The 27,555-nt window shown below is 38.7% G+C and overlaps 3 protein-coding genes and 1 long non-coding RNA gene across 9 annotated transcripts in view; 2 read left to right on the top strand and 2 right to left on the bottom strand.

Annotated features, from left to right (window-relative positions):
• LOC103460545 (voltage-dependent T-type calcium channel subunit alpha-1I-like) overlaps positions 1-8,364 on the bottom strand; it is a 29,758-nt gene extending 21,394 nt beyond the window's left edge. Inside the window, exons 1-9 of the mRNA XM_081599278.1 lie at positions 8,265-8,364; positions 8,045-8,169; positions 7,808-7,896; positions 6,465-6,624; positions 5,173-5,467; positions 4,128-4,220; positions 3,044-3,201; positions 1,863-1,920; positions 1,648-1,773 (exon numbers count right to left, since the gene is read on the bottom strand). Coding sequence (XP_081455404.1) covers positions 1,648-1,773; positions 1,863-1,920; positions 3,044-3,201; positions 4,128-4,220; positions 5,173-5,467; positions 6,465-6,624; positions 7,808-7,896; positions 8,045-8,157 — 1,092 coding nt within the window. The 5' untranslated portion in view covers positions 8,158-8,169; positions 8,265-8,364. The remainder of the gene's footprint in view (positions 1-1,647; positions 1,774-1,862; positions 1,921-3,043; positions 3,202-4,127; positions 4,221-5,172; positions 5,468-6,464; positions 6,625-7,807; positions 7,897-8,044; positions 8,170-8,264) is intronic.
• Positions 1-14,641, bottom strand: part of LOC145548594 (uncharacterized) — an 80,195-nt gene extending 65,554 nt beyond the window's left edge. The window contains exons 1-5 of one of the 6 annotated variants that reach the window (XR_014084603.1): positions 14,507-14,641; positions 12,867-13,120; positions 10,622-11,587; positions 10,042-10,104; positions 8,421-8,715 (exon numbers count right to left, since the gene is read on the bottom strand). Coding sequence is in view for 3 of the 6 variants with exons in the window: in XM_081599279.1 (XP_081455405.1) it covers positions 12,952-13,120; positions 14,507-14,528 (191 nt within the window). In the remaining 3 variants the exon portion in view is untranslated. Of the gene's footprint in view, positions 1-8,420; positions 8,716-8,787; positions 8,878-10,041; positions 10,105-10,621; positions 11,588-12,866; positions 13,149-13,514; positions 13,799-14,506 lie in introns of those variants that run through there. The other 5 variants (XR_014084605.1, XR_014084604.1, XM_081599279.1 and 2 more) reach the window with 5 other exon arrangements.
• Positions 14,524-15,780, top strand: LOC145548596 (uncharacterized). The gene is made up of 3 exons (XR_014084606.1): positions 14,524-14,630; positions 14,743-15,102; positions 15,188-15,780. It is a non-coding gene; the product is annotated as an uncharacterized LOC145548596 (long non-coding RNA).
• Positions 15,781-20,514: 4,734 nt separating this feature from the next.
• On the top strand, positions 20,515-22,665 carry LOC103460547 (ladderlectin-like). The gene is made up of 6 exons (XM_081599980.1): positions 20,515-20,838; positions 20,921-21,008; positions 21,406-21,491; positions 21,591-21,725; positions 21,811-21,922; positions 22,435-22,665. Exons 2-6 carry the CDS (start codon positions 20,954-20,956, stop codon positions 22,500-22,502), a joined length of 456 nt encoding a protein of 151 aa, XP_081456106.1. The 5' UTR covers positions 20,515-20,838; positions 20,921-20,953; the 3' UTR covers positions 22,503-22,665.
• The last annotated feature ends 4,890 nt before the right edge of the window (positions 22,666-27,555 follow it).

Genomic DNA, 27,555 nt, shown 5'->3' with positions numbered 1-27,555 from the left:
GTAGTCAGTCAACCTACTATTTTTGTAGGTGTCAGTTTCTTTATTATTTATTTCACATTGGCTGTGTTGTACTCCTAATTCCATTGACTGAACAAGTTAAAGTTATGTTGTTTTTACATGTTTGACCAAGCCTGTGAAGCAATTGGTATATTTAAATGTGCTGTACTGGTGCAGAGTTACCAAATAAATTTGTAACTCAGTACATTTATATCTGTGCTTAAAAAGCACAACTTTTTAAGTCAATGGACCTTACCAAGCTCCGCCCAGAAACGCCCCTCGAAAATCCCACGTGGCTGCATGTCTCACAAACAAAGCCTCGCGGTGCTTAGTTTCTATGTGTAATTTTATTTCGACTGACTCTCTGCAGAGTATTACTGAGTCGATTAGCCTTTCTGCCGGATTTTCACAAAATATCAGCCACGACAATGGACAAGGGAACCAACAAGTTCATGTCATCTTTTTTGGACGACATCAAGATGTTTGAGTCACGGGATGCCTCCAACATTGTGCGCGTCACAGCTAAATCCTACCGGTCGATGAGAAAAAGAGCAGATCCTCACACGTTCAGCATTAATGTAGCTGTGGACAAGATCACTGATACCTATTGTTCTTGCAAGGCTTCATGCTTTTGAGGGTTACTTTTGAAATCAGTGATTTATGTGTTTGGCAAATGTTCGAATGTGCCTAGGCCTGATACACTGTACTCGGTGCTAGCGTGGCTAACACAATTACAGTTTAGTAAAAAGCCTTTTCAGGTAAAATAAAAACTTTAATGTATGTCAGATACGGTACACATTGCATATTGATCTGTTCAGCTAACATAAGGCTGTGTAACAGACAGGCTTCAAGGTGTAGAAGTTGTATCGGTACTGCCATTATGCTGTACTTGGCTAAAAGGTTATCATGGATGGATGTGTTTATTATTGACTTTATTTTTTTCAGACTTGGGGGTCATTGTTCACACATTATAGGCCTCCTTAAAATATTTCAAACTTCAAAATTATTACAATATATCTTATTGATCCTACGACGGTTGAGCTGTAAATGCGGTCGTGCACAAGCTTTGATCCAAGCAAGGCTTTCCATTTCAGATTTTGGAAATCTGTGAATTTTAGTTCCACAAATATGATCAGGATACCTGACATCGCCTGTACAGATACCCCACTGACAGTGGAGAACCATTTTTTTTCCGAGTCCTGATGCTAAAACCTTCTGCCGGTCTGCTAGTCCACAATGTACATTAGCATGTGTTTACTACTGTAGCTTGTGTTTGTGAGACGGTCACGCACATGGTAGCTGCGCTGTGACGTAAAATGGGTATTAGCCAATGAAACGGGGCCCCTGTGGTAAGGTCCATACAACGAAGTGTTTTTTTGTTTTTTTGTATCAGATCAGTGTCGGCCGAAACTAAATCTCAGATATCTGCGTCAGTACAGGAAGTGAATAAAGTGAATTGGTGCATCCCTAGTGGAGAAACAAGGCAGCTTGAAACGCCTTTGAAGAAGTGTGAGAGGCAGAGCTTAAAATACTCCTTTTCAAAAAATAATAAAGCAAACAAACAAATGTGACTCAGAATCACAATTCATATTAAATATTGCATATGTAGCCAAAAACATTTCGAAATATGTACAAATGCCAACATTTTACCTGGTCATGGTGCTCGATGGCCATGGTTAGGATGTTGAGCAGAATAGCAATTGTGATAAACCTGTTGAAGTATGTCCCTGTCACGAGCATCTCTAGCTTCCTACGGATAGGCAGCCAGCACCGGCCCTGGTGGAAAACAGAGTCAGGCCCTGGTTAGTAGTAGATCAAAAAAAAAAAAAAAGAAGAAGAAACTTTGTTGGTGTGAATTTATTTACCAGCAGTGATGATTCCTCTATGTGGTGATGATGATGGGAGCTCCGCAAGCTACTCAATCTGACAATTAAAGGGAACAATAAGAGCAACATGAATTCCCTAAGAACCAGGAAGTGCTTGTTTTCAAGCTGAACTCATTCTACATATTGAGTGCTCCTGAAATTCCTTCCTTTACGAAAACTAGTTTTAATTTAAATAGTCCAAATAGTTTGGATGTATCTTTTTCTTTCTTTCCTACTTATGTAAAGGTTCTGCTCATATCATAGGTTTCTGGTGCATTTCTATCCTAAAGAAAAATATATAAAACTTCAGATCAAAACGAGATATTAAGATACATGGAAAAACCTCACGAAAGCCTTATGTTATAGCAGAAAGTATGATGGCCACGTGAGAAAGGCTAACAGTATTCAGCTATGCGGCACGAACTGATTAGCACAACATTGCAAGGTAAAGCAAAAGGGAAAAAAAATTGCCCATCTCCCCTAGAGGGCTCCGCAGCTGAGTGCACATTAATGAGAAATAAAATAAACTTTTTTTGATTTTAGCAAATGGCTGCGGTGAATCACAGAGTGAACAAAATTAACGGGGTCTGAATGCTTCTCCTACCCGCCGTAAGCATCAGCCGATCACTGATCTCCCAAAAGTAAGGAAATTGGTTGGCGGATAAATATGTGCGCCTCCAGTAGTAACGTCCACATAGGCTACATGTCCATCTTAGCTTGCAAATAAAAGCTAAAATAGCTAAGCTAATTTTGCTACATCAGTACTAAAGTAAGTATCAGTTGCTACTGCCAAGATGGCTGTCAGTTACAAAGTTTATAAATTTTTATTTATTTATTTATTTTATATTTTTGACAGGAACCAATAAACTATTAAATAAATATTGAAAGAATGATGTTTTATTTACAAAATATTAATTTATACTACAGCAAATATTGAGTTTAAATGACAATTATTATTTATTAGATTATTTATCTACTTATTCCTCAACTCTTGGGGTTGTGGATTGCAATGCATGACCTTTGTTCATTTATTTACAAACGATTGTATTTCTAAGGTGATAAGTTCCCATTTTTTTTGTGTGAGTTTTTCAGGTGGTTGTAGATTTTTGGCCCTTAAAACACATCCTCGACGTTTGTTACAATTAAAGGAAGATTTATGTGGCTATTTATGTAACTCTAACCTTGAGATGAGTTTTGAAATCCTTGCCTTTACACCATTCCAAACTTCACGGAAGCTCACAGTTCCAGGAAACTTCTTTCCAGGCTTATGTTTCATGGCATCTGAGTAGTGGGTGGCAATAACAACGGCACATGTGTTCATTATGACGTAGGAGCCGAGCTGCATCAAGACATAAACAACAAGTAATTAGGTTGTAGCTTGTATGCGATATTAACTGTGCCATTCCATTCAGTTTGCTCTTGTGGGGGCCAATTCACAGTAATTGTACTGTGAAAAAGGTACTACAAAAGACAAACAGAGACATTATGATGCGATTTACAAATATACTGTACCCAGCTAGGTAATAGCAGCCATCGCTTTTAGTTGTGGTACACGTACATTTGAACTTCCGATGGCAAAAGTTTAAATGACTGTGGACGTTAAGGTTAAGAAAAACCTCACAAAAGTGATGCATTCTCTAGCAAAACAAAGTATTGCATTCCCATGCAATACTTCTGCGTTCCCTTGCAATGTGTTTTGAATTCCCTTGCAATAATGTATTTACTGGTCTGTTCATGCAGCATCTTGAATACTGAAAGTACTTCTGCTACAGAACAAGGTTTTGAAAAGCTCTTATTTTTTTGTTATTTTCATGGGGTAATAAATCCATCTGACAGTTTTGATTGTGTCTTTTTTGTGTTTATTTGCCCGAATAGTTAACAATGGGCTGTTGTCACGTGCAGTTCTATGAATACGCAGTTAACACGTTCATTTTAACCAAAGAGTTAAGAATGTACAAGCGTGCTCTTTAAAGGTGTACCATTTTAAATTAGCATTTGTTAGTACTGACTGTATACAAAATAGGGTGTATTTGCTAATTTATTGCAATGGAACATAAAACTTATTGCAATACTAATGTGAGGTAGCGCGCAAAAAAAAAACAAACCCTATGATCTAAAAAAAAACGACTTAACGAATCATTTACAGACGGGAAAATCTCAGTTGTTGAGCATCGCATACGAAATGTCCATTTTTCTCTACAACCTTTTGCCCTGAGGCTTTTTTGAGACTCCATAGATTGCCAGCTCATACAGACAGAAACTTACAATTGTGAGGACGACGAAATACGCAAAACTCCACCAGGAGTGTGCGTCCATCACATAGTACATTATGTCAGACCAGCCTTCCAGTGTGACAGACTGAAGAGAAAAAGACACAGAAAAAAACAAAGGGGAAAATGTAGCACAAAACAATAAAAAAGTCTGAAATGTGAATTGACTCTCTGGTAAGACAGAACGAAAACAAGATCTCGTGGGTCAGAGTTATAAAAACAATTGGATGAACACACAGAAGTCCAGTCACAAGACAGGACAGATTAGGTAGCTGTGAAGTTCAGATCATCCTTTGGTAAAGTTTACAGTAATTATAATTTAAACCTTGCATGTCTGCAGATAAATGCAAATCTTGAAGTGGTCCACTCTGAGCTAGACATTAAAAAGCAAACAGTTACAAGTACCAAAGTCCTCTTGTCTAATTTGGCTCATGGTGTACACTCTATATTGCTCAAAATATTCACTCACCCATCCAAATCATTAAATTCAGAGACCAGCAACTAGACATTGAGACTGCTTCTACAAACATTGGTAAAAGAATGCATCTCTATCAGGAGCTCAGTGAACTCTGTCCTTGGACAATGATTGGATGTCGTCTGTGGAACCAGACCATAGTGTCAACCTTATGCAGAGTGCTTCAGCACACCAAGATATTTTGCAGAATTTGATGCATCCAAATCTTCAGGAAAGCTCTGGGGATGAACCCTCTGGTTTCAATATGACCCGAATACAATGCAAGGTCAATAGAGACACAGAGGACTGCATTTAGTGTGCAAGAGGTTGACTGGCCTGAGTAAAACGCTGTTGTCTTCCAAAATCATAAACAGACTCCTGGAACAACAGTCAAACATTACAATAAACAAACCCTCAAACCCTGAAGCTGTTAAAACGGCAGGGGGTTGGCAGACAGCATTTTGACCTCTACGGATTAAGAAAGTTTCGTCACTCAGGTTGATACGTGTGTGAATTCAGAGCGTTTAATACTTCTGACAACATGGTGTAGATGGACAAAGTGACAGAGGGAAAATCTGGAACTCACCTGGAAAACGGCGATCCAGGAGTAGCCGATGTTGTCAAAGTTTATAGAGTTCAAGTTTGGGTTTTGTCCACTAATACGACATATGTTGTAGTATGCGTTCCAGTTAACACACTGACTACCGTTACGGGTCGAAGCAAGTGGATCCAGGTGGGGAGCGGGTAACGTGCAGATGAGATTGCCCTCACGCCTGGCAGGTATGTCTTTACAGAACCGCATGCCTTCGACGAGGGTACAGATGAAGGGAAATCTTTCGCCAGGGACGGACCCGTAGCTCGGAGGTAAGTTTCTGTACATGCTGTGTTAATAGAAGCACATGAAAGATTCAAATTATATATATATATATATATAAAAAAGAATCATATTTCTGAAAATGATTGGTGTGGTAATGAAAGATCAACCAGCAGGATGTTGGGGTCTAATTAAAGTCGCAACTATTTTATGGTGTTGCAGCTAGCAACTATCGTAGCAATCGATTATTCCATCAATTATCGGACAACTAATCGAGTAATCAGATTTTTAAAAAATTGGTACACGCTGCAGATTTTTCATTCAACCACTTAAGCAGAGATTATTAGAGTACAGTATTTTTAAATAAGAAAATAAAGATTATATTGCCTAAAATGCATTAACATATCAGTCTTTTAGTGGGAATATGATCATTTGTTCCATCTACAGCTGACAAAATATATCTGAGATCAACATGCGTGAAGCTCAGTCCTTTCTTCTTGACCTAATATCCTAATATTAGGAATTGTATTTATTTATTTTTACAGAATTTTAACCTTAAAGTTAAAACTATGACACCTGAGGTGTCCTTGGTTGTATATGTTCTTTTATAGTTAGTCTTTGTACAGTTTTGGCTCAATGAGGGTGCTGCTTTTTCAGCAATTGGCATGTTTTACAATCTGTAAACCAAAGATAATGATTAATCGATTACTAAATTAGTTGACAATTATTTCGGTAATTGATTCACCACAATTAACCCAACTGTTTAAGCTCTAGCTTCAATTCACAGTTTTCACAATTTAAATTTAGGTCTTTGCCTTTCATTTAATAGTATTATTTGTCGTTTTATTCACATTATGACATGTTATAATAATTATTATTTTCTTTTTTTTAATATCGGATTGATACTCTTTTGGTCCTATGAGCAATCTTCATTTAGCTCTTCCGATGATCTGTGAGAGACGTCATGGACAAATCAAAAAGTTTTAAACTGGTGAATTATCTCACTGACTGAATATTTCCCAAAGAGTTTAATGAAGGCAGGAGAGAACAGGAAGGTGTCTTACGCAAGCATCTCATCTGGCAAAAAGCAGCGGTAAAGCAGGTCCCCCGCCCACAGCTGGACTCCCACAATGGCAAAGATGTATATGACGAGTATATAGAGTAAGATTACATTTCCCAGCATGGGCAGGATCCCCACGAGCATGGTCACCAACTTGCGCATCTCTGTAGAGGTAAAGACAACTGGATAAGCTTCAGGATTTTTGTCTCACCATAGATATCTATGGTTCCATGTTCAGCTTTAAAGGGGCAGCAACATGTGTGTTTTTCCATCTACGTAGTTATCATCTTAGATCACATCCAAGTGTCTATGTAACCTTCAGTTGTTATGAAAATCCCGTATAAGTCAAACATGACCTAATCTGACATCGTAGTTTGTCGCCCTGAAATTGGGCCCTCGTCATTTTTTAAGAACCGATAGACTGGCATCAGTTAAATTTTATTTTACTACAATCTAATAAAAAAAAAAAACTGGCATATTTCATGTGAAAATCCCATATAAATGTAGTTCTTTCACTTTAAATGTGAAATCTGACGGATTCCAGGAAAATATTATATAAAATCCATCTATTCATCCGTTCGTACTGTATAGAATGCTGACCAGTTTGCTTTGCATCCACGTAAAGTGTGCAGACTGCGGTAAATGTCCAGAGGCTGTCAAGATTAAGCCTGCTCTTTCCAGCGCTCCGCCTTTACGAAGTCTCAACACTGCTCCTCTATTAATCCCTTAACGTTTTTTTTTTGTTTTGTTTTTTTTTGACCAGCGCTTCACTGAGAAGTTGCTCGTATAGCGAGACGCGCAGTTTCACCAGGTGTTTGGTAATTGCTGCTGAAGGAGCTGAGTGGGGAAGTCACAGGGGAGGCCTTGCTCTGTGCGGCAGAAGCTCGGAAGCTCGGAAACTGCAGCTCGAGCTCGAAGGCGGCGCCGGGTCCACTCAGGTGTTTTGCACAGCTGAATGGTTGCCACAAGAGATTAAGGGATTTCTCAAACATGCATGAAAGAATCAGAGCAAGGTCATAAAAGTTGATTTTACATAATGCTGCCCCTTTAAGATGTGAACTGACCCCCTGAAAGCAATTTTTAACCGATAGACTGGCATCAGTTACATTTTATTTTATTTTACTACAATCTAATAAATAAAAAAACTGGCATATTTCATGTGAAAATCCCATATAAATGTAGTTCTTTCACTTTAAATGTGAAATCTGACGGATTCCAGGAAAATATTATATAAAATCCATCTATTCATCCGTCCGTACTGTATAGGAATGCTGACCAGTATTGCTTTGCATCGACGCGGTAAAGTGTGCAGACTGCGGTAAATGTCCAAGAGGCTGTCAAGATTACCTTCAATTCTGCTTAACAGTCGCAATGGGGAAACTGAATAGGAGAGTGACAGGTGTATCTCACAAAGTTCAAGAATTAAGTCTACAAGCCTGAGGAGAAAGTAGCAAACACAAAAAATATATATATATTATGGAGGATTTTTATGTTCTGTCATCAACACTATATTTCATTTACTTTGTTTCAGACATGGTTGACATTGTGACACAAAATTGACCTGAGTCTTATAGGGTTACTAACTCTACACAAATAACAAAGATGTCGAATCTGTGCCAGTTGTATGAAAGGTATCCTGAGAAGCCCAGCGCCTCCACTCTGATTACCAGCTCCCCAAAGAAGTAGCAGAGCATCATGCGGGACGCGACCTGATTGGAAACAAGTGGAATTCATGCATTACTGGCAGACAGTGACTACAGTTCATGGTTGCAAGCGACTGAATGAGTTCCGCTGTAACGCTCACCTTTTGCGGGTGATAATTTTCCTCGCAAGGCTGGTAAATTCCATGAATAACACAGCCGATCCCTATGACCAAAAGAGCCAGGTAGCCTGGCCAAGTGTGCAAAGTTAAGGACAAAACCTAATAAAACTATTCAAATCGCAACGGAGGTTGAGACTTACAACTTACAACTTGCAACCTGATTAGTCTGAAGAAAAATGGAGAGTAGTGCCAGATAGGTTAAATTAAAGAACACTTGTTATTTGACACAAATGTCACCTGAAGTAATTATCAAAGGATATTGGCTAAAGAGAAACTTAATGCAGAACCGATGGAAGGTTGTTCCACTTGACTCTTCCACGGCCGATGTGGGCTCAGTGTTTTCTGGTAATGGTCTGATGACTGTTGCACTGCACTCAGTCATCAGTTGGTCATCGGTCTCAGTCATAGTGACGTGCAGCAGCCGAGCTGGTCCCTGTGTTGCAGTAAAAATACAGATACTGGTGCTGGCGCCTTGCTTTTATCAAGTAGGCCTAACCTGGGAGGATGCACCTCGGATGGACACAGAAAGACGTTTGCTTAGCGAAAGAAATGGGACATCCTGTGAAAGCATGTGTGTCCAATTTTAACAGTCCTGCTAAATTAAAGAAATATAAAAATGATGAATTAATCATTTTTATTTATATATTTAACTACAACAAAAAAAAAATCATTATTCAGACTTTTAATTGATTAAAAAACACAAACAACACCTCCACTTGTATTCTGGCCCAATAATGCATTTCAGCTTATTTATGTAGAGTAAATGTCGTCTTAAGGAGCCTTATCACAAAAATAATAATAATAATTTCAATTCAATCATACATACTTTCCAATTGGTCCTAGTTATCATATGAGATTCATAGTCACCATATGCAGTTTTGGGTTATTAGAAAGTCCAGTGTTAACAAGATAACCAATAATTATATGTGAAAACATGAAACTCAAGTCAAGCTGAATATTAACTGTGGTCCTTTTGTTAAGGTGGACTACTAAAATGGCCACCTTATCACACCCACTGCAGCACAAATACATCGTTTTTTGTTTGTATTTTCATTTGATAATATTAAAATACATTCGTTATAATTGTAGCACACATTTTTAGTTAGCTTTTGAACAAATGTAATTCTGTCAAACTTTGTGTTTGACTGGGTGAAACCACGCGGAGCTCCAACATGCAGGGAAGAACATCAAGTCTTTTTATTCTAATATTCTAATTTTGTCATTTGCTTATTTTGTTAACCTCATGTTTAAATTCAAATTCAAAAATACTTTGTTGATCCCAAATGATATGTTGTTGTAGCTCATTAATTCGAAGTCTGCAAAGTGTCACGACGGTCATGACTATCGTAGCGGTCTGTATTACAGTGAATTTGAAGAAGCCTCTGACTGAAGACACTCCGTTTTCCCAAGACAGTCTCGTGAAGAGAATTGATCAGGGTTGTCCATAAATTTCTTGACTTTTTTGCATCATTATCTCCAAAAGTTTCCACAGAACAGAAGCAGCCTTCTTTATCAAGCCCTATGCACAGCTCAGCATATAAAACTATCACATAGCTTGGTTCATTTTGGAATTACTTAAAAATATCAACGCTTTGTCTAAAGACTTGAAGTAATTTTACTGTAAGATCTTTGTAATAGGAGTAATTGGTAATATGTTAGAATATGCATAAATTACCCATTTGTTTTTAACATGACAGATTATAAATTAGCCTGGACTGGTTGACAGGTACATTTTAAATCCGTTTATCTTTACACTTACCAGACAAGAAGAGAGGATTCTCTGAAAGTTTGAACACAGCTATGCAGCTATCTCAGTTAGTTCCTGCAAGTATTTAAAAACAAACAGCAGAAATCAGGTCAGTTAAGCCTGTCGTCGTCGTGGTAATTACCATATCTGCCCAATAGTGTGGTACTTTAACCATTTTTTTTTAATATATATATATATATAACAAAGAAAATACACACTCGTCTCCACTATTTTTGTTTTTAGAACCATCTTCAGGACATAAATCCAGTCTAAAATACAAAAGACTTTTGCTTAGCGGACAAAAACGGTACGTCCTGTGAACGTGTGTTTTATATCATATATGGGTCAAGTTCAAAAGTCCCGAAACATATAAACAAATTAGTACAACTAAAGAAAACTCCTTTTTAAAAGGAAATTACAATAAAATACAACAAAAATGTCACTCAGATTTATACATTCTAAAATTATTTTAAAAAAATAAAATAAAACATCCACTTGTGTCCTCACCTAGTAGCAGACCGTAATAGTCAGTGTTCTGTTGAACAGATACAATTTCAAATTAAAACTCTGTTTTAATTATCTTTACGCTTACCAGACAAGAAGAGGGGGCTTCTTTGGTCCCACACTGAAAGTCTGGACAAAATCAACTAATTCAACTAATTTAAAAAGAAACAATAGAAATCAGGCCAGTTTAAGTCTGTTGTTGTCATGGCAATGTTCGTGTCATATGTGATATCTCAAACATTCTGTTATGTTTTCAAATATTGTTTTTACACAGACAATAAACAAGCACCGTCTACAAAAAAAAGTGTTTTTAGAACCATTTCCGGGAACACAATCCAATTTAAGATGCTTAAGGAAACATGGACATTCTGTGAAAGGCAGATACGTTTTAACAGTCCTGAAAATTCAAGAAGTATAAACAAACTACTTCAACTGAAGAAAACAAAAGTTTTCAATAAAATGCATTAACATTTTTTTATTCAAATCTATTATTCCTTAAGTTACATAAATGAAACATCCGCTGGTGCTCTGACCCAATAATTGTCCTTTTTAATAGTTTAGCTACACCCTCCACTGTCACTGACTCGTTTTCCCTCAGTGCATCATCCATCCATCCATCCATTTTCTTACACCCTTGTCCCTCAGTGAGGTCAGGAGGTGCTCGTGCCTCTTCAGCTAACGTTCCGGGCGAGAGGCGGGGTCACCATGGACAGGTCGCCAGTCTGTCGCAGGGCAACACAGAGACCCACAGGACACACAATCATGCACACACACACTCACACCTAGGGGCAATTTAGACAGACCAATTAACCTGACAGTCATGTTTTTGGACTGTGGGAGGAAACCGGAGTAACCGGAGAAAACCCACCATGCACAGGGAGAACATGCAAACTCCATGCAGAAAGACCGGGGCCGGGAATCGAACCCAGAACCTTCTTGCTGCAAGGCAACAGCTCTACCAACTGCGCCACTGTGCAGCCTCTGTGCATCTTCCTCACTTCACATTCCTCGTTGCAGCCAGGTGGAGGAATGCCTGCAGTTACTCTGCCACTCTCTTAGAACAGATGTGTTAAAAACAACAGGTTAGATTTTAACACATGCCGCATTTGAATATTGTTACTTTATTCTTAAATTTTTATTTTTTGTATTATTTACAGAGTTTATTTGTAGGTTGATAATTGTTGATTTTATTAATTTTTTTGTTTTATTATTTTCTTATTTATTTTCTAAATTTAGACAGGAAGTAATATGGGTCAGATAAGTGCAGGGGCCTGGTGAAGGACCAGCAGGCATTTGGGTTTGGGGCCGATGGTTTTTAAGAGTGGTAGCATGAGAAAAAATGAAAGTTTGATCTCTGTAATTATTTGGTGAAAGAGGAAAATAAATCACCAAGAACAATCAATAAGTTTGGACATTGAACCTTGTTTTGCTCGTGTCTAGAATCATGACCCCAGTGTCTTAGTAGTGGCTTGGTGGAACTTTTATTGGATGTTTGGCTTTGCGAACAGTCAGAAGTGGTTCTGTTTGGTTCTTCACCTGTTTATCAGCTTTATTGTACCTTTATTGTGGTGCCACTGCAGCCGCTGCAATTCCTAAAAAGAAGCGATAAAAACTGAGCTAATCCCCTGAGTTCTAAAAACATGGTGATATTTATAACAGTTGTCAAACTACGGCTCCTACAGCATATTTAAAATAAAACGATTGACCAAAATAAGTAGATATTCGCCCCTTCAGGTATCTGGACAGAACTAACAGAAACTAAACTGTTTATAGATTTATATCATGGAGAATTTATCAAACATCAGTTTTCTAATCTTTCGTATTTAATAGATATATCGAATAACAAATGATGGCGCTACTAATATTTTTGTGACAGATTTCTCCTTGTCCTGTATTGGGATAAAATGGTTTTCTGGACACAATGCATATCAATTAGCAGGAGTGTGAAAGATGTGAAAATAATTAACTATACTACATTGAGAAATTGTATTTAAGCCTTGGTGCTACATGAAGCTCAATATTTTGTATTGTTTTTAATACAAAATATTATTATATATATGTTGCCACCCCTGAAAGAGTCCCTGCCACCCTCTTGCCACCCCATAAATATTTTTCTAGATGCTCCCCCTGCTTTTTATTTGTTTCTCTGCTCAAACTCTGACCAAAAATATGGAAAGTGTTGTTTTTTTTTCTTTCAAACCGTTTTATTACAAGAACATAGCGATTATTTTCTGTTTCACTGTCACTCTTTGTTCTAATAAAACACATTTCAGTAAATTAAACCAAAAGTACATAGTTTAAAGGTTGTGTATATTTAAAGGGTAAGTCCTTACGAAGTTCAGAGCCGTCCGGTTCTTCCAAGCAGCGCTGGTGCTCAGAGGGGATCCCCGCCCTGCTGCTGCTTCCCGCCGGCCTCACCCGGAGAGCCAGGCCGCCTCTGCTGGCCGTTGTCCACAGGTCCACAGCAGCTGTACTCCCACACCAGGTGCCTCCCAGACTCCGGTGCGCCACAACCAGGTCTGGGGCAGATATGGCCCTCGGCCCCTCGCTGACATGGCCCGGGAGTTCATGACGTCCATTCCAGGTCCTGGAGTCAGTTTGGAAGGACAGAGTTCCTGTTGAACGATGACAACGACGATCAACGCGTTTCACTTAATTCATCTAACGACGTTCCTGATTTTATCTACAGGTGGTCATTCTGACTCATGGTGCAGAATCCATCCTTAATCCTAAATGTATAAAGAAATTAAATAAACTATAAAAAGCAATCTTCAAGTTTTGGAAACCGGACTTCTTTTGCCTGCGTAGGGACATCAGTCACCTCAGTGCAGCAATGGCGCATTAAAATATTATATGATGTCCTGTTTTTATCTACTAGGTTGTTATTCTAACTCCTGGTTCTTAAAGTTTCTGTCCTGTTATTTAGCAGATTGTCTCAATAAACGACCAACAATTAAATAAAACAGGTTTATGATGCTCACCTGATCGGCTAAACTCTGATGTCGGCTGGCAGAAATGGCCGAAACTGTGAACTAAACTTCCGTGTGTCTGAGGGCGAAGAGGACTGATGTGGTTGAGGCTCCTAAACACGAACCAACAGCGTTTTCTACACAGAGACACATCAGTTGTGACTTTCTGTGTAGAGAATGCAAATGATGGCTTTCTGTGTAGTGATCTCCTATTGGCTCGTGTTTTATGGGAACCAATAGGATATCACTACACAGAAAGTCCATCTATTTTGCGAGGATGGACCGTATATAAGGTTCCACCTCCACCTGTCAGCTCAATTCACTGTTTCGGCCTGAACCTGTGAGCAGCAGCTGATCTCAGAGCAGGAGGAGCATCACAGCCAATCAGGTGAGCATCATGATGGTTACAGTTAATATATTATGTTGTAAAATAAAAGTATAGATTTCCAGCAGTGCAGAAAAAATAATAGAAACTAATTAAACAACAACAAAGTCTGAGGAAAGACCAGATATTTTAGTTGTTCTTGTATTGAGTGATTTTGTTCCTGATGTTCTGCTGCCTCCTCTCCTCTTCCTCTCTCAGGATGAAGATGTTTCATTAGTTTATCTTGGTAAAATGATTCATTTCAGATTTAATCCAAGAGTTAAATCTTTAGGATTAAATCTTTTGGTCTATTTCTTTACATGTTTCGACCAACTGGATATTTGTTGATGGTCACAAACACAAATGCAGCTCAGCTGATTTTCTTCTAGAGGAAAGATTCTCCTCACAGCTTCAGCTTTATTTTCTTTGTGACTTATTTGCAATGTTATTTAAAATACATAGCTATTATTTTTCATGTGTAATTTACTAAACCTTTTGAACAAAAAATATGTGAAAAACTTAGTAAATTCTAAAAAAACTCAACAAATTATTTCCAGATTTCACTCACTGCTGTTTTCTCCTTATGAATTATAACAAAATAATTTCACTCTTTTTACAGCCTTGTTTTTCTTTTCCTCACCATGAGTCCATTTCTTCCTCATGTTGTTCCTGATGTCCTGCTGCCTCTCCTCCTCCTCTTCCTCTCTCTCTCAGGATGAAGATGATCTCCCTGCTGCTCCTCATCCTCAGCTCATGTCTCTGTGGTCAGTCTCCATCTTGTCTTTGTGACAGAAAGCTCTCTAGATGGAGCTGAAAGACTCCCATGTTCCAGTTCTCAGTGTGTCTGCTCCTCTCTTTCCCTCTCTGTCTCCTCAGCAGCAACATTTGTAGTGAATGTGACCCAGAGCAGCTATGAGGCCGAGGAGAACCACAGCATCACTCTGGAGTGGACCTTCACCTCCAGGACTCAGGGATCCTACAGGGAACTGTTCATCTACTGTGAATTTAGAACATCAGTAAACAGGGTAATATATGTTCAGCGTGATGGAGTTGAGTTTCCAGATTCTCAGCATAAACAGTTTTCAGGACGAGTCCAGAGTGACAAAGACGTCCTCAGAGAAGGACGAATCAGACTCCATGTGTCCAGACTGAGGACTGAAGACTCTGGTCTGTATCTGTGTGACGTGAAAACTGAAGATGGATTCAACTCTGCAACATGTCGACTCAACGTTACTGGTAAAATCTGTCGTCCTGCTTCTGTTTCTCTGCTGACATTCATCTGATTCCAGGTCTAAACTGAAGTTTCTCCTTTTCTCTCCAGCTGCTGCTGATCAGCTTCAACCTCCGACTGAGAATCTACAACCAGACAGTCGAGGAAGAATCGGAGTTTATGTTTCACTGGGACTTTTTGCTCTTATTGTTTTTTATGTTGGTTTTAAATGTTTAAAAAACAAACTAGAAAGAAAGTGTCTTTATAATAAAACAGATGTTTAGTTTCTCTGAGAAATGACGCCTAAACTCTGAAAACACTGATGTAAATATCTAATGAAGAAAAACATCCATCCATTTTCTTAACGTTTTTCCCTGATGGGACTAAAACGGCGGCTGGTAAATGTCTCCAGAGGTCAACTGGGGAGAGACGGGTCACCCTGGACAGGTCGTCAGTCCATCACAGGGCAGAAGAAAAACATAAGACTTTATTTATTAAAAGTTTATTTTTGTTAAGAGTAATGAAGTTAAATTTATCTGGTTTGATTTTAAAGGTTAAGATTTAATGTAGCTGTTAAAACTTTCCTCTGAAAACAGCTGATAGTTTTTATGTTTTCTAAACTCTTTACTGTTTATTGAAGTGTAAATGTTGTAAATAAATGTCAACACATTGTAAACAAAAGAATAAAGTAAAATTGATTCTGACTTGCTTTGGTTTTCTGCTATTTTTATTAAATTAGTGAAATAAGTATTTTCACTTATCAATCCGTTTCCTTTAGAGTTCCACGTTTTCACATTTTCTCAGCAGCTGACCAAAAGTGTAAAATAGATTCATCCAGTTCAGTTTCATCTTTTCTTGGCTGCTTTAAAGTTTAATTTATCTAAGGAACAAAGTCAGTTTTAGTGATTTTATCCTGTAACACGGGCTGCACAGTGGCGCAGTTGGTATAACTGTTGCTTTGCAGAAAGAAGGTTCTGGGTTCGATTCCCAGCCCCGGTCTTTCTGCATGTTCTCACTGTGCATGCGTGGGTTTTCTCCAGGTACTCCGGTTTCCTCCCACAGTCCAAAAACATGACATTGCCCCCTACGTGTGAGTGTGTGTATGCCTGGTTGTTTGTCCTGTGTGTCTCTGTGATGCCCTGCAACAGACTGCTGACCTGTCCAGGGTGACCCCGCCTCTTGCCCGGTACGTTAGCTGGAGAGGCACCAGCAACCCTCCTGACCCCACTGAGGGACAAGGGTGTAAGAAAATGGATGGATGGATGGAATCCTGTAACATGTGAAGAGACACAATCTGCCTGGAAACAAGGAAAACTCAGAAGAGGAGAAATCCTCAGAAGAAGAAGAAGATGGAGGAACTGATGGGATCAATAATCCAGCAATATTAACTTTCTCTTTTATTAGAGACACTTCGATTCTTTTGACACTTGGGATGAAGTTGAAGTTAAAACCAGAGAAAAGAAGAAGTCAGAAATATTCTGCCCAGGACTTTGAGTCTGTTTTTATAAAACATGATTTTATCAAACAGCTTCTATGAACACATGAAGGATCATTGGTTCATTAAAAGTGGTGAAATGTTTCCCTGACTTGTTTTACTACAGCAGAAAAATGAAGTACAGAGAGCGATAGAAAGAAAGGAGAAACAAAGTAAACCAGGATATGTTCAGGTCCTCAGACGTTGACATTATCAGAGACAAACTGGATCAATTATATAAAAATATAAAGTTAATATCAGATTTATCTCATCAACCATATTGTTAAAACCTGCAGTAAGAAGTTCAGTCTGTTTCTCATTAAATCAGTTTGACTGAAGCATCCTTAAAGGCATTATCATCATCATCATCATCATCATCATCATCATCATCATCATCATCATCATCATCATCATCATCATCATCATCAGGTCGTGTCATATCTTTATAAATTGAGTTTCCTGCAGCAGGTGGTGGAGTTTCAGTCTCAGTCGCTGCTTCCTTTTTGTTGAGGAGCAAAAACTCAGCAGATCCTCTGCAGAAAAACAGTAAAAGGTTTATGTGACATTATTGAGTTTAGATAAATCTGTTTAATGAACAAGAATGACTCTGATCCACTTCATTCAGGTTTTGTTTGATAAAAATATATTTATTTCTATGATAAATGTTCAGATATGTGGCTGAACAGACAGGAATAATAACAATGATCTTTAAGAGTTTTAGCGATACTAAATGATCAATATTGGTTTTTATCTGCAAATGATCCAACTTTTGACAAGATTACATGTCAAAAATATTATTTAAAAGTAATTTATGCTGCATAAAATTACTAATCATAGAAATTCTGTTCGACCTCCTTAAATAATCTGAACTATTTTTCCTCTGATTTTGGCAGATATTCAGACTTCAGTGTTACTTAGAAAACCCCATATTAAACATAACATTATATATCCAACTTATATACGTGGTTTTATTAAATAATATTCAAAACCTTAAATATTAATCCTCTTTAATATTCGGATTTTTTTTATTGTCCAGTCCTTTGTCTGATGCATTTAAATAATTAAACATGAATTATGTTCTCAGCTCATGTACTTTGTTTAGACACGAGATCTGCTTCCGTATTTATTTATGGCCGCTAGGAGGCAGTGATGCATTTTTTTTTATCTTCTGCAGGTTATAACAGATTTGAATTAATATAGAAATTAGGTACAAATTTCAGGAGTTTCTGTCTGATGAATCTAAAAGTCAGACTGTATTTGTTCCTTGTATAGTGAGTGATGATGGATCTCATGTTCTGCTGCCTCTCCTCCTCCTCTTCCTCTCTCAGGATGAAGATAAATCAAGATGTCCCAAAAGGGGCAGATATCAAACACCGGGCCAAGATGGGAGGGGAGGCGGAACAGCAGTTTATTTAGGTGCGAACATTGAAAACTTATGTAGTTATTTAGAATTGATCTGTAGGAGCTTTATTGATTTTAAAGCACTCTGCAGCCAAAGTCTAGTTTTATATTTTATTAGAAACTACTTGAAAAGAAAATACTTGATTAAAACTGTTCCCGCCTCCTGCTTTTTATTTATTTCTCTGCTCAAACTCTGACCAAGTGTTGCTTTTGTTCTTTCAAACCGTTTTATTTATACTCAGACATATTACAAGAACATAGCGATTAATTTCTGTTTCACTGTCACTTTTTGATCTAATAAAACACATTTCAGTAAATTAAGCCAAAAGAAGATAGTTTAAAGGTTGTGTATATTTAAAGGGTAAGTCTTTACGAAGTTCAGAGCCGTCCCGTTCTTCCAAGCAGGGCTGGTGCTCAGAGGGGATCCCCGCCCTGCTGCTACCTCCCGCCGGTGTTATGCCCAGAAACGCACGCCTGCCCAAATTTGCATCCCAAATTCCCAAGCGCGCATCGCTCTAAGCTCTCGCATATAGACCCTTTTCACATGACATCACACAACTTCCGTTATGGCTCGAAACAGTGTATCTTTAGTTCCGGTGTGTGTAGTTAACGCTGTTTCTGGACTCTAAAGCTGCTGCCACAAATACGATTTAAAGATATATCACTATTTGCAAACAATTTTTCTTCATCAACATCATCTAAACTGGACAAATTCCTCGCTGAATGATACCAGTTTGACCACGAAGGTTCGTGTTTTGGTTTTTTCTAGCTGTTAGTTGACATGCTAGGATAGCAATAGTAATTTGTTAGCTGGCTAACATTACTTAGCCTTTCTGTTTTGGAAATAGAACGTATTTAGGCTCTAATCTTAATCAGAAGTTTATAGTATAGACTGGGGTTGCCACCCGTCATGTAAAATGCTTGATCGTATTAAATCCTCCTCATTTACGCTAGTTTCACCACCCGCTAAATAGCGACATTACCTGTAGCCACAAGTCCAAAACTTGACAGTTATGCCAAACACCCGCTACTCCATCACGTCCTGAGAAGTTAAACTCCTGCTACGATCAAGACAGGAGGAGGAAGACCCTGTTTTAGATATAGATATTAATGTTTCATTGGAGAAATGTGATGAGCTATCCATCTAACTATCTATCTATATTGCTCATTAACTTCTCCAATGAATATTTATCAAATGATTAGAAGGTTAAGTTTCTTATACTTTGTTTGTGGTTGTAGACTTGGCAGTAGAAAATTAATAACATAGGAATAACAACTTCATATCCCTTTTAACAGATTACACTTGATTCTGCTGTGGTGCCTGTGGAAACAAAGTGCATGAAGTTTGTGCTCAGCTGGGAAAACCCTGTGGATCACATGGTGGGACTTCTGCTTCAAACTGCTCACTACAGTATAGCATCGTCTCTGTCATCCACCAGTTCACTGCAGACTGGCCCCAGTTCACTGCAGACTGGCACCAGTTTACTGCAGACTGGCACCAGTTTACTGCAGACTGGCAACAGTTCACTGCAGACTGGCCCCAGTTCACTGCAGACTGGCCCCAGTTCACTGCATCCAAAACTGAATACGTTATTCAGCAAACTAAACATTTTGACATTATCAGGGGAGCTATTGACAAGAACCAAAAATACAAATCATGTTTGTTAGTTTCTAGTATATACATAATCATTCTATTATGTATTATGTTATCTGTCTGCCTGCAGAATCTTAAATGTAAGAAAGTGAAAAAATGTGTCCAAAACCTGTAACCTTAATTAGTGATAAGACTGAGTTTAAACTTTTAACTCTTGGTGTCCAAAATGTGAAAACATGGAACTAGAACCAGTCAGATTAGAAGGAATAAAGCTTTATTTGTTCCCAGTGTAACTTGGACATCAGGTGAATCATAAACGTATTGAAGTTAAAAACAACAGTTTGTTAATGCACTTCAACTCTGTAAGAACATCAGACGCATTTTTTTTTTTTAATATTTGATCAGCATCTTGAGCTCATGTGATTGCTGCTCCAGAAAAGTGAAGGTCTCTGGACATCCTGAAGGTAAACACCGACTGGCAGGAAGACGGACATTGATGAGATCCTACAACCCAAAGGCTGCAGGAAGAACCACGATGGTCTGTGGCGGCATTTTTCAATGTGAAACACATTGAAATATATTTTTTCATTGAAATATTTTTAAGTTATTTGCAACACCCTGACTAACATTAGCTCATGTATATTTGGCACTATTACAAGTTTTATCGTACTTTAATACAAAAAGCATCTTTAGCTTACCTGAACCGTCTGAGCCACCTGCTTTCCTCCCGCTGCAGGGCGGAGATCAGCTCCTCCTCACCACATCGCAGCTTTCCTCCCACTGTCACATTTTCTTGAAGTCTCAGAAAAATGCAATCAGGCTATAAAAAAAATAGCTCAGCTCTCTTCTTCTTTAGAGCCTGGAGGCAGGGCGATACACTCCCCCCCACCCCCCAGGGCAGGAGGCGGTACCCTGCTACAGAGCCAAGTTGGGCCGGTGGAAACGCGGTCACTCCGAAACAGAGCCGAGCCGAGTCTGGTCGGGTTGTTGAAGTAGAGCCGGTGGAAAAGGGGCATGATTGGAAAGGGAAAGATAACTGGATGAATTGCACTCTGAACTTTCACAAAGTGTAATTGAAAACAAAGACCACCACCCAGCCACAAAAAACCGATTGCATAGACTTAGTCACAACTTTAAGTTCCTGTTGAACTAGATGTGAACTATCAGGTCATTTCTACCCATATAATTTCCTCATTTTGTGGATGTGACAAGACTAAAAGCTCTATAAATATCCAGTGATTCTGCATTAAGGACTAAAGGTGCTGGCTGAGAAAACGGATCATTCTGCATCAGGTTTGCTGATCAAATTTCTTATTGTCTTAGTGCCACTGTGAGTTTTTCTTAACATGTATGCTTTATTTTGACTTTTCTTCAGCTTGCAAATTTGCATCTTCTCCTCATCTGCACCATGAAGTTGTTGGTTGTGATCCTCCTGGTTTCCTCTGTGGTTATTCAGGCCAGTGGTAACCGTATTTATTAAATATTAAGAAATCATAAATGACTAAAACACAGACAAACACACTTTTAAAATATCTAAAGCTGTCGCCGATGATGGCTCTCCTGGATGTTTTCAGTCATTGTTTCCATTTCCTTGGCATTATTGCCTAAAGCACAAACTCTAAAATACTTTGCTAAACATAATGCAATCCTTCTCCAGATAATTTATTAGAGTCATCTTAAAATGTCTCCATTGTACCTTTCAAAGTACACACTGAGTCATACCTTGTCAATGTGGGCATTATGTTTTAGAATAAATTTAATGTTTCAATTTGATGTTATAATTTGTCACAAAATAAAGTTATTATCAAACTAATACCACATAAACCAGTTAACTGGAAGCCTGCATTTGTTTTTCATCAGCACATTTCTGTCCTTCTGGCTGGACTCGGATCTTCAGTCGCTGCTTTCTCTATGTAAATAAATACAGGACGTGGGCGGATGCAGAGGTGATTTCCAACACTGTGCTCTTATTTCCTGCTGCTCTGCTTTATTTCACAGTGAGAAATAAAACAAACTTCATTTAGTTGTTGTGTGTTTATCTGTAGAAAAACTGTCTGTCCATGAGGGCAAACCTTGCATCAGTTCACACCAGGAACGAGTACCATCAGGTTCAGAAACTGATAACTGCAGCATCTCCCCGGACCAAAATAGCATGGATTGGAGGCTCTGATGCACAGCAGGTATTTCTACCAGGATACTTTAGTTGTGAAATATTTTATAAGATATTGAATGAAACATATAATTTGCTGAACTTTTGTCTTGCAGTGGGGCACTTGGTTGTGGAGCGATGGAAGCCTGTTGAGCTACACTAACTGGTGTAAATGGCAGCCTGATAATTTTTTTCTCTCCCAGCACTGCTTAGTGATGAACTATTCAGGTAAAGAAAATGTCACGTCTGCTTTTCAGTAGGTATAAGGACTGATGAGTAAAAAGTTTATTTACTTTGCATATAAACTTTTTAGTTGACCTCCACATACAGTTGAAAGCAGAAGTTTACATTTGATCAAATGCATTCAGCTCAAAAGATAGTTATCCATGATACTGACCAAATGTATGTAAACTTCTGAATTTGGAGAAAATTACAAAAGAAATCTCCAAAAGTAATTCTTGCCAAGTGTTATGGCATTTAGCAAATAGAAATACTTTTGACAATTCAAACTACCTTAAAACAAAGACATTTGGTTGGACTTAATTTCAGGCAGTGTTTTTTTTTATTCTGTGTATGTAAATGTCTGGTTATAACTGTATATTTACTACATAAACATCAAAAGCTTATGATAGTTTATTGTTGCAAATTAGTTTAGTTAATAATAATTTTCAGTCATCTTGTTAGGTCACTTCAGGGTTTTCATTATGTGATGTTTGCCTGATTTGTTGTGTTGCTCCTAGGTGGAAAGTGCTGGGATGATGATAACTGTATTGTAAGGTGGCCTTATGTCTGCGCCAAGAAGGTCTGAAAAAAAGGTTCCCAAAGAGGCCTGATGTGTAAAACAGAACCAGTGCAACCTAAGGAATGAAGCGACAAGCAAACAGCAGCTGGATCGTCTCTCTGTAATAAGATCAGACTGAATGAGTTATAATAAAAGATTATCTAAGCAAAACTTTGAGGAATCAAAACAACATGGTGTGTGGTTTATTCTGTCTTTGTGTTGTTCTGTTTTCTTTATTTTTAACACAATTAAAAGTTAGGAAAACTGCAACTCGCTGATGGAAATGTCAAATCACTGTGGTGAGTCTGGTCAGGACCCCAAAGAAACCAGAGTCGGTTGGTTCAATCTGCACTTGCTGTTCAGTCTTTATTTCGCCGTAAAGGTGTGGTTCTACACAAGATATAAATAATAATACAACATCAGTGTCTGATGAATAAATGACTGAAATAAGACACTTACTTAACTGCACCAGTAAAGGTTACACAATCATTCTAATTAAACACAACACAAAACCACGTTGTGTAGCTCAAGTGCGCACGTGAAGGAAGCATGCAATAAATTAACGCTAAAACTTAAATATGCAGATACATAAACAATATTAACTTCCTAACACATCGAAAATAAAAGGTAACTGCAAAAGGTAACTCAAACTACTCAAATGTTATCGGTAACTCGACTCCTCTCCTTTTTTTCCCCATCTGCGTGCTGATCCACAGGTGCTCTAAGCTCCGCCCCCCTTAAAGAGCCTCGGCACTTAGGCAGCCTTTTTCACAACCATCATATGTTGGTTATTACAATATAAATGTCACATTATAATACGTTTCAGTCAAACCTGAGGTTCTTTCCTCATAAAAGCAGAGAATTAGTTACTTTCTATCAGCTAGGGATGTATTTTTGTCTTTACTTTGTGCTGGGACTCATTAAAAAGCATGTGTGGAAGAAAGTTTGAAGTTATTTCCTCTGGATTTAATAATTAGTTAAAAATGTTCCTAGATATAGTTAACATGTTCTTGGACTCAGTAAATAGGCAAGTAAATCACCAAAAATGTTATTTAAATTGAGATTGATTTTCTCTCACTGAAACTAAAGAAAGTTTTAAAGTGGGGAAAGTTTTCTACTTTCTGTGTTGCAGTATCAACATTTTGTCATGTTGGGACTTAATCTTCGAACCCACATGCAAGAACACAATCAGAGGAGACGAATAGAAAATACAATGATGATTTATTGAGACCAGGATGCAGGGAGTGAGTGCTGGAAACAGAGGACCGGGTCGTCTTACTGCCAACAGGAGACACAATGTTAGAAACTGGTTGATGAATGTTTTTTTCCAGGAAGTAATCAGGAGGGTGCTTACTTGGTAGAACGGTGAGGATGACTTGAGTGGATTGTAGGTAGTGAACCCGGTGGAGATCGGACAGGTAAGTTTGCGGTTGGAAAGCGGCTTGGAGTTAGATCCGGCCGCAGTTGTTCTCCGGCTGGGTTCGGGCGTGGGTCTCTAGACCAGGAGCGTCCCGAAGGGGAATCCGCCGGAGAAGACTCGACGAAGGGGGAAGGTCGCACACACTAGGAGTGGCGTGTGGCCGGTAACACCGACAGCGTCGAGGGAGGACACAGCAGGTAGGGGTGCACGAGGACGTGGCGTCTGACCGGTAACACCGACAGCGTCGGGGAAGGACACAGGAAGTAGGTGACCCACGGCAGCGGGAAGACAGACTCACTCAATCCCTTGGAAGGGTTGTTCACACGAGGGCAGCGAGGAGGCGGCAGGAGCATCTGACGAGGGAGACAACAAGGAGTTAGAAAGAGCAGATCACAGAAGGCCTATTTCTGGAACGATCGTTACGAGCTGCAGGTGTGTAAACGGGTTGAACCCAGCAGCTTCCAAGGGCTCAGTGTGAGGGAGAAATCTGGTGGACGCCATGAGGAACGACGGATCCAGTAATAGATAAAAAACTCAAGTCCAAAATAAAGGAAAACAAAAACTAAGAAAGAGATAACTCAGGGAACAGACACGGAACCTGACACATTTAAAGTGGAGCTGTTACATGTTTATTCGAAAATACATCTGAGTTTGTTTGAGATGTTGAGTCATTGAGTGGAATGCTTTTATTTAATTTTACACTGTTCCATGTAAGATGATATTTCCAGCTTTCGTTAACTGATCTGCTTTGGCTCAAACGTTCAGGCTCAAGTTCAACACTTCTCAACACTTCTGTTTACTTTAGTTATCGCTCTGTCCCATTTGCTTGTAATGATAGTTTGTCCTGTGGTATCTGATGTCAGACAGGGTTGCAGAAGCAGGTGTTGATATTTTAACTGAAGAACTGTTCAGATGTGTGGTTTTGAAATGCAACAAAGGATAACAGAGGTTCATCTGATACCTTTAAGTCTTGACGGAATGGACCATACCAATCTCCGCCAAGTAACGCCCTCTAAAGTCCCACGTGGCTGCATGTCTCACAAACAAAGCCCCGCGGAGCTTAGTTTCTATGTAAACATGGCGTCTTTCATTTCGACTGACTCTCTGCAGAGTATTTCTGAGTCGATTAGTTTAGCATTTCTGCTGGATTTTCACAAAATATCAGCCACGACAATGGACAGGGGAACCAACAAGTTCATGTCATCTTTTTTGGACAACATCAAGGTGTTTGAGCCACGCGATGCCTCCAATATTGTGCGCGTCACAGCTAAATGCTACCGGTCGATGAGAAAAACAGCAGATCCTCACACCCTCAGCATTAATGTAGCTGTGGACAAGATCACTGATGCCTATTGTTCTTGCAAGGCTGGGTAAGTCGGCATTCATGGTTTTGAGGGTTACTTTTGAATCACTGATTTCTGTTGTTGGCAAATGTTCGAATGTGTCTAGGCCTGATACACGGTACTCGGTGCTAGTGTGGCTAACACAATTACAGTTTAGTAAAAAGCCTTTTCAGGTAAAATAAAATCTTTAATGTATGTCAGATACAGTACACATTGCATATTGATCTGTTCAGCTAACCTAAGACTGTGTAAGAGACAGGCTTCAAGGGGTGTAGAAGTTGTATTGGTACTGCCATTATGCTGTGCTTGGCTAAAATGGCTAAAAGGTTTTCATAATGTATGTGTTTATTATTGACTTAATTTTTTTCATTCACTAAACACAAAGAAAGCAAATCAATAATACTTACACCAGCAGACACTCCTTTGTTCTTATTGATCCTACGACGGTTGAGCTGAAAATGTGGTTGTGGACTAGCTCTGATCCAAGCAAGCCATTCCGTTTCAGATTTTGGAAATCTGTGAATTTTAGTTTCACAAATATGATCAGGATACCTGGCATCGCTTGAACAGATACCTCACTGACGGTGGAGAACTATTCTTTTTCGAGTCCTGACGCAAAAACTTTCTGACGTCTGCTAGTCCACAATGTACATTAGCATGTGTTTACTACTGTAGCTTGTGTTTGTGAGGCGGTCACGCACGTGGTAGCTGCGCTATGATGTAAAATGGGCATTAGTCAATGAAACGCGGCCTTTGTGGTAAGGTCCATTAAATTAAACCATTACAAATGTGTAAAAAATAAAATACCAAAAGGTGCAACTCTGCCACCTGCTGACATCACATAGTAATGTTTTTTGTCATTTTAATGGTTATGACTGAAAAAAAAAAACATAAATGCCAATTAGCCAATGGTTAGCCAATTAGGCTAACCATTGCAGGCTGTGGTTGGATCGGATTTGAAAATCCAGCCAATCAGATCAATCAGGAGAGTTACTGTCACCAAGTGGCAAAATGGCCACTAAATGGAGAGCGTAACTTTTCAGTGAGAGCAGTAAAATGAGGAGCTAGCTGTGGCTCTGCAGCACAACCAAAAACTCTTACTTTAATGAGATGAGTTTGAAACGGGAGGGGCTGACCGTTACCACTAGCCAACAGCTGGTGTGGGGCCCATCTGTACAGACTCCACACACTGTGCCACCGACCTCAGTCAATTTTTAAAACCTTTATATCTAATGAGGCCCTCAGTGTTTTAAACTCAAGTGATACGTAAAAAAAAACCATTTTAACTCCTTTTATTGAAGTCAACATTGTAATGTAGCATACAATGGACTTAGTTCTAGTGTTACCAAACCTTGACCAAAGTCTGAGGTCAGTCCTCTGACTGGCAGAATGAGCAAACGCTTCGCCAAGAGCTGCTGGGTTTATCTGGAAAGTTACAACTTCTCTAAAAATAAATCCTTATCATTTTGACCCTTATCATATGATGGGGTTTGCACATTTAGGCTTTCATCTTATTACTTTTTGTTGTTTTAATCAGATTTTTGAATTGATATATTGTGTTAAAGCGTTTTTGTCTGAAAACATTAGATAAAAAACTAATGTTTTTATCTAAATGTTTTTATCTGAAACTGCTTGTCCTGGAGCAGGAAGAGGAACAGCTTGTCCTGCTCTCTCCCATCCTCATCTGAGGACGTTAAACTGATAAAGAATCCAGGATTAGTGGAACATGTTGGCTTAAATATGCTGTAATTATCATATTAACTAAAAATTGCTGTTTGTGATACACTAAACTCATAACTCCTTTCAAAATGTACAGCATATGCATATGATGCACTGGCAACAAAACCTTCATTCGGACATGTTGCTTTAATACCATCAATCACCGTATTTAGCTGTTCTTTGGTCGGCTGCAGGCATTTATCCAACTTTTACATTTTCCAGACTCCAGTTTTGAAAATGGAATAAAGTCTATAAATATATATAACATGCTTAAATAAAGCATGTCTTGTGCATGTTCCCCACTGACAACTTGTAACCATTTTTCCAATTATTTTCCACCAAATCTCTTTGACCACAACTCTTTTAATAACACGCAATCAGCAAATCAGTAAGAGAGACATATAGACACCCTTCTGTCAAATTTTAATCGGATGATTGATTGATGGCCTTAATTAATTGATATTAATTGATATCAAACCCCTCTCCCCACCCCTCATGACCGGATGTCCCACTTCATGACCATCTCGTGATTGAATCCCCTCCACAAACAAAGACTTTATTTAGACTTTGAATTACCCAATAGAAACAGAATAATTTA

This window comes from Poecilia reticulata, chromosome 18, assembly GCF_904066995.2.
Source record: "Poecilia reticulata chromosome 18, P_reticulata-male-v2, whole genome shotgun sequence".
Taxonomy (NCBI): Eukaryota; Metazoa; Chordata; class Actinopteri; order Cyprinodontiformes; family Poeciliidae; genus Poecilia; species Poecilia reticulata.
The sequence above is the reverse complement of the archived record's forward strand: the minus strand, read 5'-3'. Positions and strand labels throughout refer to the sequence as shown.

What these genes read in the sequence shown, in the direction of transcription:
- LOC103460547 (XM_081599980.1), top strand. Translation starts at nt 20,954, where the DNA reads ATGAAGTTGTTGGTTGTGATCCTCCTGGTTTCCTCTGTGGTTATTCAG. An exon ending in TGTGGTTATTCAGGCCAGTG is followed by an intron (nt 21,009 to 21,405) that starts GTAACCGTATTT and finishes GTTTTTCATCAG; the next exon opens with CACATTTCTGTCCTTCTGGC. An exon ending in GGACGTGGGCGGATGCAGAG is followed by an intron (nt 21,492 to 21,590) that starts GTGATTTCCAAC and finishes GTTTATCTGTAG; the next exon opens with AAAAACTGTCTGTCCATGAG.